The sequence below is a fragment of the Antechinus flavipes genome, chromosome 3, assembly GCF_016432865.1.
Source record: "Antechinus flavipes isolate AdamAnt ecotype Samford, QLD, Australia chromosome 3, AdamAnt_v2, whole genome shotgun sequence".
NCBI classification, from domain to species: domain Eukaryota; kingdom Metazoa; phylum Chordata; class Mammalia; order Dasyuromorphia; family Dasyuridae; genus Antechinus; species Antechinus flavipes.
The window spans coordinates 168,764,669-168,777,297 of NC_067400.1; the positions used below are offsets into that span (position 1 = coordinate 168,764,669).

Genomic DNA, 12,629 nt, shown 5'->3' on the forward strand with positions numbered 1-12,629 from the left:
CAGTAAAAGGAAGTTCTTTATCTTTTGAATAAAAGTATTCTACTTTTGGACAGTTCTATTTGTTAACATTTTATAGTCAGGTAGTGAGTGTACAGAGGTATAAATGAAACTGTAGCTACCTCAAAGAGGTATCTTTCATCAGGGGAGACCTCCCTTTCCCCTTTTCCTTCCCCTCCCCTCTCTCCCCCACACGTGTGCACGCGCACGCGCACACACACACACACACACCCACACACACAAGATGTTTTTCTTTTTGTGGGGAACAAAGGGGACACTAGCATCTAAGGGAATAGGGAAACAATGCTAGACTTAAAATTTAGATGGAATATCAGAGTTTAAATACTCTCTGATAGTAAGTGTGACCATGACAGCCGCTTAAATTCTTTGAACTTCAGTTTCCTCATTTATATATTTGTTGTACCTACTGCCCAGGAATCTTCTGAAGCACAGAGAAATGAATCATTTGTAAAGGGCTTTACAGACTTTTAAGTCCTCTATCAATCTCTGCTATTCCTAGCAGATTCCTAGGCCTGATTTCTAGGATCTATCAGAATAAGTGTGATTGCCACGTGGTATTTCTTTAAATACACAAGGACAGTTATTATCCATTTCCAACTCTTTCCTTCCTCATGTTTTTTTTTTTTTTCCCTTTAAGCTAAACATTTCCATCAAATCATCTCTGTCTCTTTAAATTAATAAACTTTTATTTTCAAAATACATGCAAAAATAGTTTTCAGCATTCACTCTTCGAAAACCCTATGTCCCAGATTTCCTCTCTTCCTTCCCTCTCCCCTCATCTACACAGCAAATAACCCAATATAGGTTAAACATGTGCAAATCTTCTAAACATATCTAAACATGTATCATGCTGCACAAGGAAAATTAGATTAAAAAAAGGGAAAAAATGAGAATAGGAAAAAAAGCAAGCAAATAAGAAGAAAAAAGCAAGCAAATAATAAAAAAGGTGAAAATACCATGTTGTCATCCACATTCAGTCCCTTCTGGATGCAGATGGCTGTTCTTCTTACAAGTCTATTGAAATTGTCCTGAATCATCTTGCTGTTGAAATGAGCCAAGTTGATCATCACATAATCTTCTTGTTGCGTTTAATGTTCTCTTGATTCTACTCACTTCACTTAGTATCACTTCATGTAAGTCTCTAGGCCTTTTATCAACTCATTCTCTAATGGTATGATTTGATGTAACCTTACCTTTTTCAACAAGTGTCAATTAGTTCTTTGTCATAGGCACTGAGGATAAGAAGACAAAAAGTGTAAACAAGGAGTTCTCAGAAGAACTTATATTCTTTTGGGGAGAGGGAGATAACATGTAACAGATATTTTGTATTTGAATAATGTGTAAAATAAATACAAGTATTGGTGAGGAAAGGGTGGATGGGATAGGAGGGTGGTGCTAAAGTTAAGCTTTGTCCTTCTCTAAATGTATCCCATTTTGTTAAATGTCCTTTTTGGAACAAATTAGTTAGAACTGAACACAGTATTCCAGATGTAATCTGACCAGGACAGAATACAGTGTGGAATTATGTAATCTCATTTTTTTTCGGAGGGATGGGGGGGGGGGGGGCTGTATTTCTATAAGTGTATCCAAAAGTTATATGAACATTTCTGACTGCCATGTTGACATTGTTGATTCATTTTGAGTTTGCTGGTTTCTGAGTTCCTAGGCCTTTTTCATGTGAAAGACTTTATAACTTTCTCAATTCTGTACTTGAATAATTGACTTTAAAAAATCAGGTTCAACACTTTACATTTAACCTGATTAAATTTAATCTTATAAAATTTGGCTCATTCATAGATGATTGAGATATTTTTGTATTTTTAAAAAGGAGAATGTGGATGGTTTTTTAGAATCTCTGCCTCTTTATATGAAAGCTCTGGGAGCTTTGAAACTTTTTAGACATATCCATGTCTGAATGTCTGGGAAGATTTTTTTTTCTTAAAAGGCATCCATCTCCCATCAGTATGTTACTAGCATCCTTCTTTGATGAAATGAGTGACATTATGTGCTTTCAGTTATTGGTGAGAGTCAAAGGCAGCAAAATTTATTGCTTTTATTTTATGTGGTATTTTCACATCTATTATCTCATTTCATTCTGGTTATACACTCTTAACTGAACTGGTCTAGGTTTCTTCATTTGGATGGGAGAGGATTTTTGCAGCAATAGATACTTCTGGCTGCCAGTCAACAAATATTTATTAAGTACTGACTATGTGCCTTGCAAGGTATTAGGCATTGAGGATATAACTACAATGAAAAAAATATCCCCATTTTTATGGAATAGGATCTACTCTGTAGTAATATAGTTGCCCTCTATTACTTTCAAGCATGGACCCTTTCTGTTTTTTTTGCAAATAACTCCTTCTTTTTGTTTTTTTGCTATGCTTTCTTGTCTTTGTTAAACCATTTGTTTAGAGAGGTTTGCTTTTCCTATGTGAAGGGTAACTAACAAGAATTATTGTGAAGTATTGCCATCAAATTGAGAAGTACCTTGGATAATTTTAATTATCAAATATTTGAAAAATTATGCCAGAAAGGGATTGATTTGAGCAGTTAGCTGAAGATAATTTCTGGAAAGGTAATAGGGGAATGAATGTAAGTGATTTATATATAGTAGACAAAGAATAACTTCTTTGTTTAGTATGTGTAAATGACTTGCTTTGTTGAAGTCTTTTGGGATATTCTTGTGTTGCTGCCATGTTTTAAAAGTTTAGTCAGTTGTGAAAGTATGTGGTATCAGACATCTTCAACTTTTTTTTTTTGTGCATAACCTTTTCAGACATTGGGTTGGGAAGTGACTCTGTATGTGCTCGACCCTCATCTCATCGAATAAAGTCCTTTGATTCCCTTGGATCCCAGTCTTTACTTAGTCGGACTTCAAAATTGTTCCAGGGCCAGTATCGAAGTTTGGTAAGTTTATGATTAAAGTAAAAGCTGACTTGTATGTGTGCCATACCCCCATGTTATTAAAGTGATGTTGTAAAGGAATAAAAGTTATTTGCCCCGGACAGCTCTATTCTAACACTCTTTGAACAGTCTAATGACTACCCAGAGTCTCCATAAATTCTGACGAGTAGATTGTGTGTGTGTGTGTGTGTGTGTGTGTGTGTGTGTGTGTGTGCGTGTGTGTGTGTATGTGTAAACACATAGCATCTTACTTATATCTTCCATAAAAATGAGTGCTTGGGTACTGTGTGGTATTTTCTTATTTAAACTTCATAAATATCCTTTTATACTAAAGTGTTGGGATAAATATATATTTTTAAGGAAAACAGAGAAGAAAAGATTGAATATCTAAAGTCTATAAAACCTAAATTGTCTACTAATCATTTTCTTGCTACCTAAAAACATGTAAAGTGCTTTAATAAATTAAACTTTTATAAAAGAAGAAAACCCATATGATAGCTAAGAATAGTTCAAAGAAAAGAGATCTAAATTAATGGATGGATGAAGTGAAGAAAAATATGATTTTGTATTATCAGAATGGGCAAGGAACATATTGATGATAAATGTAATAATGATGGACTGGGAAAAAGAAAAGTGAAAAGTAAGGAGAAAGAAAGGTAAAACTTGATGTGAAAAACCATTGTTTTAAGGATGTTTTAAAGTCTTAAGACTATTTTAATGGGGCAAAAGTCCCTGAACCAAGGTCTATTACACTTGTCTTCTTTGCCATGAAAAATAAACCACAGCACATAAATTTAAATTAATGAAATCAGTAGTGATGTTTTGATGAGATACAAGTACTTGATTTTCGTGTGTGTGTGTGTGTATGTATCTTTTTATTTTCAAACCATATGCAAAGATAGTTTTCAGCATTCACCCTTGCAAAACCTTGTGTTCCAAATTTTTTTCTCCTTCTCTTCCTTCCACCTCTCCCCTAGACAGCAAGTAATCCAATATATGTTAAACATGTGCAATTCTTCTATACATATTTCCACATTATCTTGTTGCACAAGAAAAATCAGATCAAAAAGGAAAAAGAAATGAGAAAAAACCAAAATGCAAGGAAACAACAACAACAACAACAAAAAAGGTGAAAATATTATTGTGATGCACACTCAGTTCCCACAGTTCTCTCTCTGGATATAGATAGCTCTCTCTGTCATAAGACCATTGGAAATGACCTCAGTCACCTTGCTGCTGAAAAAAACCATGCCCATCAGAATTGATCATTGTATAACCTTCTTGTTGCTATGTATAATTTGGTTTTCTTCAATATTACAAATAAGTTAATTCAGATCAGAAATAAATATAGACAGTTAAGTTAAACATGAGTGTTGTAAGATACATCAATATTATGGGATTTTGCTGAATTTTACTATTATACGTATGTGTTGATGTGAATTTTTATTGTGATATTTGCTAAATATATTTATTAATTTGATCTTTACACTGTTATTTTAAAACATTTGCTTTAAGATAGAAAAGAGAATTGGGAGACAAAAGTAGAATTTATTAATCAATAAGCATTTAAGTGCTTATTATACTCTCAGTTTTTACTCATTTTGACTTTAAAATTTTTGTGGGGTTTGGTAAATTTGAGTAAAATAAAAGTTGACTTGTATGTGGGCACGCCCAGGTATTATTAAAGTGCCTTTATAGAGGAATAAAAATTATTTGTCTTGGGCTTTTCTATTCTTCTGTTCTTTGGACAGCCTAATGCATACCCAGAGTCTCCCTAAGTTCTGATGAGTAAATTCTGTGTGTGTGTGTGTGTGTGTGTGTGTGTGTGTGTGTGTGTGTGTGACACAGAGAGAGAGAGAGAGAGAGAGAGAGAGAGAGAGAGAGCGAGCAAGCGAGCGCATATGCTTACTGTACTTTAGTTTTTGGGTTTTTTTTTTTTTTTAAGAATTCTGTAAGTTTAAATTTATTAATCACAGTAATTTAGGAAGCAGTAGTAAAATCTGTAAGATATAGTGACAGAAAAATTTAAAAAAAGGCTTTTCCACTTTTTTTTTGCTGAGACAATTGGGGTTAAGTGACTTGCTCAGTCACTTAGCTAGGAAGTATTTGAACTGTCTGAAGCTGTATTTGAACTCAGGTCCTCCTGACTTCAGGGCCATCACTCTATCTATTGCACCATCTAGCTGCCCTGTCCTTTCTGCTTTTTAAAGCAGTTAATAGAAAATAAGATAATAGCGAGGTGACTCAATAGATAGAGTGCCAGAACTAAATTAGGAAATTTTATCCTACTGACTTGAAGTCTGGCTGCAAATATTTAAGAGATTTGTGACTCTGAGCATTTCATTTAATCCTATTTGCCTCAGTTTCTTTATCTGCAAATTGAGCTGGAGAAGGAAATGGCAAATTACTTTGGGGTTATGAGCAACTAGACATGATCAAAATGACTCATCAACAAAAGAAAATAGAGGAGACTAGAAATATTTCTTTGCTATTTATCTGTACTTCCCCTCTTTCAAAGTAACACCATTTCCCTGATCTGAATTTGAATGAAATTTAAATGTTATTGGACATGGCTCTCTAGAAGACTCAGAATTTCTTTGGAATTATGGATTCAGATTAAAAAGAAGTATAGAAACTGTTGAAAAGAATTTGCCTAGATGAATATAGAAAGGCTTGGAGAGACTTACATGAACTGATGCTAAGTGAAATGAGTAGAACCAGGAGATCATTATACTTCAACAATGATACTGTATGAGGATGTATTCTGATGGAAGTGGATTTCTTCAACAAAGAGAAGATCTAATTCAGTTCCAGTTGATCAATGATGGACAGAAGCAGCTACACCCAAAGAAAGAACACTGGGAAATGAATGCAAACTGTTTGCATTTTTGTTTTTCTTCCCGAGTTATTTTTACCTTCTAAATCCAATTCTTCCTGTGCAACAAGAGAACTGTTCGGTTCTGCACACATATATTGTATCTAGGTTATACGGTGTGATATATTTAACATGTATAGGACTGCTTGCCATCTGGAGGAGGGGGGTGGAGGGAAGAAGAGGAAAAGTTGGAACAGAAGTGAGTACAAGGGATAATGTTGTAAAAAATTACCCAGGCATGGGTTCTGTCAATAAAATGTTATAATTTTTTAAAAATGTAAAAAAACCCAATCATTTGAAATCTCATTCAAATGATCCTTACATCCTCTTATCCTAGAGATTAAGGATCTCTACATCCTTAAAAAAAAAATGCCTTTGATCATAAAAAAATTCAGAAAGGTTGTAAACAGAATATGTGCTTTATCTTCTCAGAGCTAATTTTGAATGAAACAAAATTTCAACTATATATTATCTTTGCCTTTTTCCCACTTCACAACAATTTCCTTTTCCTTTTGGAGGCTCCATTTGTGAGGTGTTTTTTTTTTTTTTTTTAATAAGTGTCTGTGTTAGAGGCAGCCAAAAAGGATTGCTTGAGAGAAATCAGATACTCTGAGAAGGAATATAAGTTTCCAATGTTTTACATTTATGAAGAGGAGGCAGATTGGTTTGTAAGCATTTTTTTATTTTCTGAGAACTACACCTTTGGTTTACATTCATTACTAAATAGTGGATCCTAAAGGATGCTTACTTTAATATTTGTAATTAGCTGGGAGAGGACTCTTTTGTATGGTCAGCCTCGCCCTGGTTCTGGAAACTTTATTGCTACAGTTGCCTTCAACATCACCAGGATTGCAAACATGTGTGTTCTACAAAACAGATTTAATGAAGTTATTGTGCATAAATTTACAGAGAAGAAAATATAGTGGAGTTCATAATGGACAAGACAGTTTATGAGAAGAGGAAAGTATATACTGTCGCTTTTCTAGTAGCATGTTGATAAACTTGGTTCTAACCCTCATTAGTCAGTAAGAGCTGGCAAGCTTTGTTTTGGTAGGTGGAGTGGCACAGAGTGCTGAAGAAAAAAATATTCTTGAAGCTTTAGATGTTTCTCTAACCAATTTATGTTATGTCCTAGGAAAACCAGAGTACTTCAGTCATGCCTACAACAGATGAGAAGGAACAGTGTTTTAGTATACAACTAATTTATCCATTGATTCTGCTCTCTATAATTAATACTGATTGCTATGCTATTGTTAAAATTTCTCCATATTTCAAAAATTAGTCTTTGATTTTGGCTCTTATATGTTAAATTTTCTGTTGAGTTTAGGTTTGTTTGAGACAAAATTCCCAAAATCTGACAGTTTTCTGAATGTTCTTTTTTCCCCCCATTCAATATTATTCTCAGTTTTGCTGGATAAATTTTCAGACTCAGTCCTATGGGTTGTTAACATATACTGTTACAGGACATGCAGTCTTTTGTTGTAGATGCAGATAAATCCTATGCAATTCATAATATATTTCTAACATATTTGAATTTTTTTGTTGCTTGTTGATCTGGGGCTTTCAAAATTTAGCAATAATTCTATATGTTTTCCTTGTAAATTGCTGGATTTATTTTTCTATTTCTACTTTATCTCTTGTTCTATAACTTCAGGATAATTTTCTTTATTTCTTGTATTATTATATCTCTCTATATATTTGGTCATAGCTTTCAGATTGTATATTTAATCTTAGGTTTTTTTTTTTTCTTGATCTGTTCTCTAGATCTGTTGTTTTTCTTATGTTTTATGTTCTTTTCTCTTCTATTTTTTTCATTTTTCATATTTTGTTTTATTATTCCTTGGTTTCTTATAACTTCAGAGTTTTGCCTTTGTCTTATTTGCAAAAAATCATTTTCCTTAAGACTCTGGATCTTTTTTTTTTTTTTTGACATTATTATTATTTATTGGTAGTCTTATTTTTCTTTTCTTGGATTGTTCTTATTTTTAAAACTTTTTAAAGTTTTTCCTCAGTCTCTCTTGATTGTAAAGTTCTTTTTTTTTTTTGAGTTCTTCTTAAATTCTCAGGTAGTCATATAACATTATTCTTTGGGGGTAGGATAGTAACTTTCTATGATTGGGTTCTTTCTCCTTCGCATGCTTTTTAAAACAAAATAATAATAGTGTAATCACCTTTAGTCCTGGAGTTGGGAGGATGGTGCCTCTGGCTTCAAGTCTTCATTCACTTCTTTTCTTTGACTTAGAACCCCAAACCAAGAACGTAAGTGCTCACAGCCAGCAGCTTCTCTGCTCCACTGTGTCTGGGTTCACTAGAGGTGTACTGGTTCTTCTTCTTTTTTTTTTTTTTTAATTATAATTTTTTATTGACAGAACCCATATCTGGGTAATTTTTTACAACATTATCCCTTGCACTCACTTCTGTGCTGACTTTTCCCCTCCCTCCCTCCACCCTTTCCCCCAGATGGCAAGCAGTCCTATACATGTTAAATATGTCACAGTATTTCCTAGATACAATATATGTGTGCAGAACCGAACAGTTCTCTTGTTTGTACTGGTTCTTTATAGCCTAGCGCTGAGTCTCAGTGGTACAGTTGGGCCTGGTATTCCTTATCAGTAGAGTTCCTTATCAGTAGAGTCTTTTCACGCTCCCCAACCTGTCCAAGAGGTGAAAGTCCCTGTGGTTATGGCTGAGGTTCCCTTCTAATCCAGGTAGTCCCAGGGCTCTCTAGGGACTGTTTCTGGAGAGCTAGCCTGGAGGATTTATTTACATTTCATACCTCACCGGTTAATCTTCAGTTCTGCGGTCTTTTTTGAGAACTTCTCAGGTTGTACTAGTAGGTTCTCTGTTGTGCCCCAAGTTCTTACTTGTTTTTCACGGATCTAAGTTCACCTTGAGGTGCTATTTTGTTTTGTTTGTAGGGGAAAATCTGGAATGTTTCTGACCTACTCTGAAATCTTCTCATAATCCTCCTTGAAGGCCAAGTTCTTAATGGAGAAAATTTTTAGTAGATGTGATATTTTTGTAGAGGAGAAAGATTAGATCAAATTGAAGAAGATTCCCTGTTCTTCATCCTCTTTCAGTTCATAGTTAAACTAGAAGCATAAGAGAAATTTCAGTGGAAAATGTCTTTAAGAGTTCTTGCATAAAATGATAGCATCGCAGTTTTAGACTAGTAGGGCCTTTAGAAGTTATTTAGCCTCAGTGAGGAACTGAGGCCCAGAGAAGAAAGATGACTAGGCAAAAGTCAAATAGATAGAATGTGGTTAAGGCAGGATTAGAATCAAAATATTTTGTCTCAAATATCAATACTCTTTCCACCAGACCTTCTTACTCTTTTGAATATTACCCATAGCATCTGCAAATTTAGTATGAAAAATATTACTGTTCCTGATTAATGATTAACCATCTTGGTGTTAATGTATTTCCTAATAATTTGAATAGAATAATCTGTTGTCCCTCAATAGTAGAATGTTGTTAGCCAGGAGATGAATCTTTTTATTGGGGGATACAAAGATCAGACTAATTTCCTCTGTTTTCATCAAAACTATGTAGCTTCTTTTCCCAGTGACAGTATAGAGTGACATAATCAGGTAGAGGATGCTGAGAAATCACACAAAGTTTATTATTCATAATCTTAATGTTGATTATTTGTTCAACAAAAAAGTTATTCTATTAAAAGAACTCAGTTATCTTATTATTGATATTTCTGCTATAAATAAAACCAGAATACTTAAAGAATTTACAGTTAAATGGAAAATTAGTTCACAACTTTTCCTCAGAGATGCATGTGCCCAAAGGTAATATCTATTTATAATACTTTTGGATCAGTGTAGTCAGTCAATAAACAATTATTAAATCCTGTGAGATACCAAAAATTGAATTAGGTATTCAGCATACAAAGACAATTATCAAACAGTTTTTCCTCTTAAGGAAGGGTTAATACATTTAAATGGACCACCAAGGAAGTACTTGAAGTTTTTGAACCAGTTGTTTTTATAGAGAATAAACATTATGGTATAGTGGAAAGAGGTTCAGATTGTAGATTTGATTTTTCAGCCTTGGCTCTGCCATGTATTACCTGTGCTACCTTATCAAAATGCAATCTCTATGAAACTCCCTTCCATCATATGCCTTTTAACTGGATAAATTCTCTGATTACAATCATAAGGACCTCCAAACTAAGTCAATATACACCTTAATTTTCTGTGACTTTAATAATAAAAAGTTAGGTACAAGGGAGAATGGTAAAGACCATGATGAAAAGAAATATGGTTTCTGAACAAGAAAATTAAAGGGATCCAAATTCCATAGTGTGAACCCGAAACATCCTGTTTACAAATCATTAATATATTTTTCAAGAAAAGTACAAGAAGGTACTTGATAAGGTGAATACTGAACATATAAAAATTTAAATTTACTATCTTAACATTTCTAGGATTTAGAACTGGAAAGAACTCTGGACATTCAGTAGTTCATTGAATATCTATATGCCGTATAGAGGGAATAAAATGACAAATAGTATTTACAAAGAGCTTAAATTTCATTGGGGGAGATGACATATACTACAAATGTATATGAGTAATAAGTGTAGAATAAATAATAGGTAGTTAAATACAAGGTAGATAGAGTATTTAGCAGGGAAGGCTATCCTTCACTTTTTCGGTAAGAAAACTGAGTCAGAAGTAAAGTGACTTGCAAATAACAGAATTTTAATATAGAATCAGTCTCTCTGGCTCCAAATTCGATGCTTTTTCTCACTGTATTATTTTCCTTTTGTTAGATGAGAATTACTTGTTTACAGATATAATTCTTTTTTGTAGACTTTTTTTGGAACGTGTTCAGTCAAAGCATGAACTGGTTAGAGCAAATTAGAAGAAAAGATAAAGATGTGAAGGCATTTTATGACGTATTTAAATAATTTGTATAATAATGAACAATGGGAAGTGATTATCACAATTTTTAGAGTAAGTTTAACAAATACAAAGCTGTTGCCATGACAAGAAGACTGAAAGAATAATTGAAAGAAGACAGAAACCACTCCAATCAGCAAACATTTCATAAGTGAAAAGCTGTTAACAGCAAAGAGCAATATTGGTTTAGAATATGCCTATTTGTAAAACATTGAAGGAGGCTGACTTACATAAGAACAAGGGAAAAAGGTAATGAAAACATTTTTACTTACATTAGAACAAGGGGAAAAAGGCAATGAAAATATTTTTTATCTTTAGTGATTTTATCATTTGGTGTAGACTAAATTTGATTAACTTGAAGGAATTTGTAGATAATACTATATCACAAAGGAGAAATGAACAATCTACTGTCATTTTTATAGTGTTTTCATCATTGAACTTTATCACTCTGAGATTAGATATCCTATGTGAGGAAGTGGTAATGGTCTCAAGAAGATAAAACTCTGAAGGGTAGCTTAAAGTGACCAATATATAGAAAAATCTTTTGGTGAGATCTGTTTTAAAGATCTTTATGAATCAACTTTGAAGAATTCCTAGAGAAGGGAAGATTGTAAGATAAAAAAGATTGTTTACAGAAAAAAAAGTGAATTAGACATAATCAGCAAATGCCAACCCACTTACCTTATTTCTTATCTCTATAAAATCTATATTTAAATACTCCTGCATACATTGAAAATATTTGTTATAAAAACATGAGAAGGGAATACAGATTTTCATAAGCTACTACAACAAAATACATTTTTTTTGGCCATCACATTTAGCCATAATGAAAGGTGTAGAAACTAAAATATCTTATAGTGCCTAATATTTGTTGAATTGTAAAAAAGTTGATATTCATTCTGATGACTCCTCAAAAGGGATCTTAAATATACATGGTAAAATTATAAAAGATACCAACTTTGTTCAGTAGTTCTTTGTGTTCATCAGTTATTAGTGGTGTTAAAGATATTGGCCCAACACTGCCCACCCACACTGGAAAAACAAAATGGATGAAGAGCACATATTGCCAAGATTTACAAATATAGCTAGATGGATAGATTATTGATTTATTCTAGCTATATGTTTATCTTAGCTAGTTACTAAAGTGAAAAATGAGCTAGATACAGAGTCAAATATAAAAAGGTACAAACATATCTCTTTTGAGGCCTGGCATGATGCTTTCAATGACTCAAATTACTTGTTGCCACACCTTGCTGATGCTGTGTAGCCACAGGATAGCAAGATCTTGTAGATGCTGGGTAGCCACAGGACAGCAAAATCTTGTAGACTTAAAGTTCTAAGTAACAAGGATGATTTTCATGAGGGAAGTAGTATGGAATACTTTGAGAATATGTATGACTTGAAAAGGAAGTGGATTGGTTATGTATTGAGGATGAAAAATAACAGAGAGCTGGGTTCTATATTGATCCAATTTATTTTTCTGCTGTTTTGTTTGTTGAAATGACTGATCAGTCACATGGCTTAAACTTTTATTTTTTCTTTCTGTTAAGTGGAATTTATTATGAAAAGATGCCCACACTCATGAAATCCTGAGCTCATCAAAATACTATAATTTTCCTGCAAAATTGTCAATGTCATTACCTTTTAGAAATTATCATGTAAAACTTTGAAGAAAATGGTAGTATAAGCTTCGTTAAAAACAATTAAAAACAAACTCAAAAGAACCATTAAGTAATTGTGGTCACATTAAATTCTTACTACATTGAAAGTTAAAAACAAAGAACTATTAAGAGGAATACTTTCAAAATAATCTGGCCATATGTACATTATTAACAGTTTTTATTTTTAAATAAAATTCCTTTTTTAAAGAATAACACTATTTGAACACTATTTTGAGCCAGAGCAGCTTGGCTGAAATT

The 12,629-nt window shown here is 33.1% G+C and overlaps 1 protein-coding gene across 7 annotated transcripts in view; it reads left to right on the forward strand.

Moving 5' to 3' along the window:
• ARHGEF7 (Rho guanine nucleotide exchange factor 7) overlaps window positions 1-12,629 on the forward strand; it is a 333,485-nt gene that overhangs the window by 131,523 nt on the left and 189,333 nt on the right. For all 7 annotated transcript variants that reach the window (XM_051984209.1, XM_051984207.1, XM_051984208.1 and 4 more), the window contains one exon: window positions 2,798-2,928. In XM_051984209.1, coding sequence (XP_051840169.1) covers window positions 2,798-2,928 — 131 coding nt within the window. The remainder of the gene's footprint in view (window positions 1-2,797; window positions 2,929-12,629) is intronic.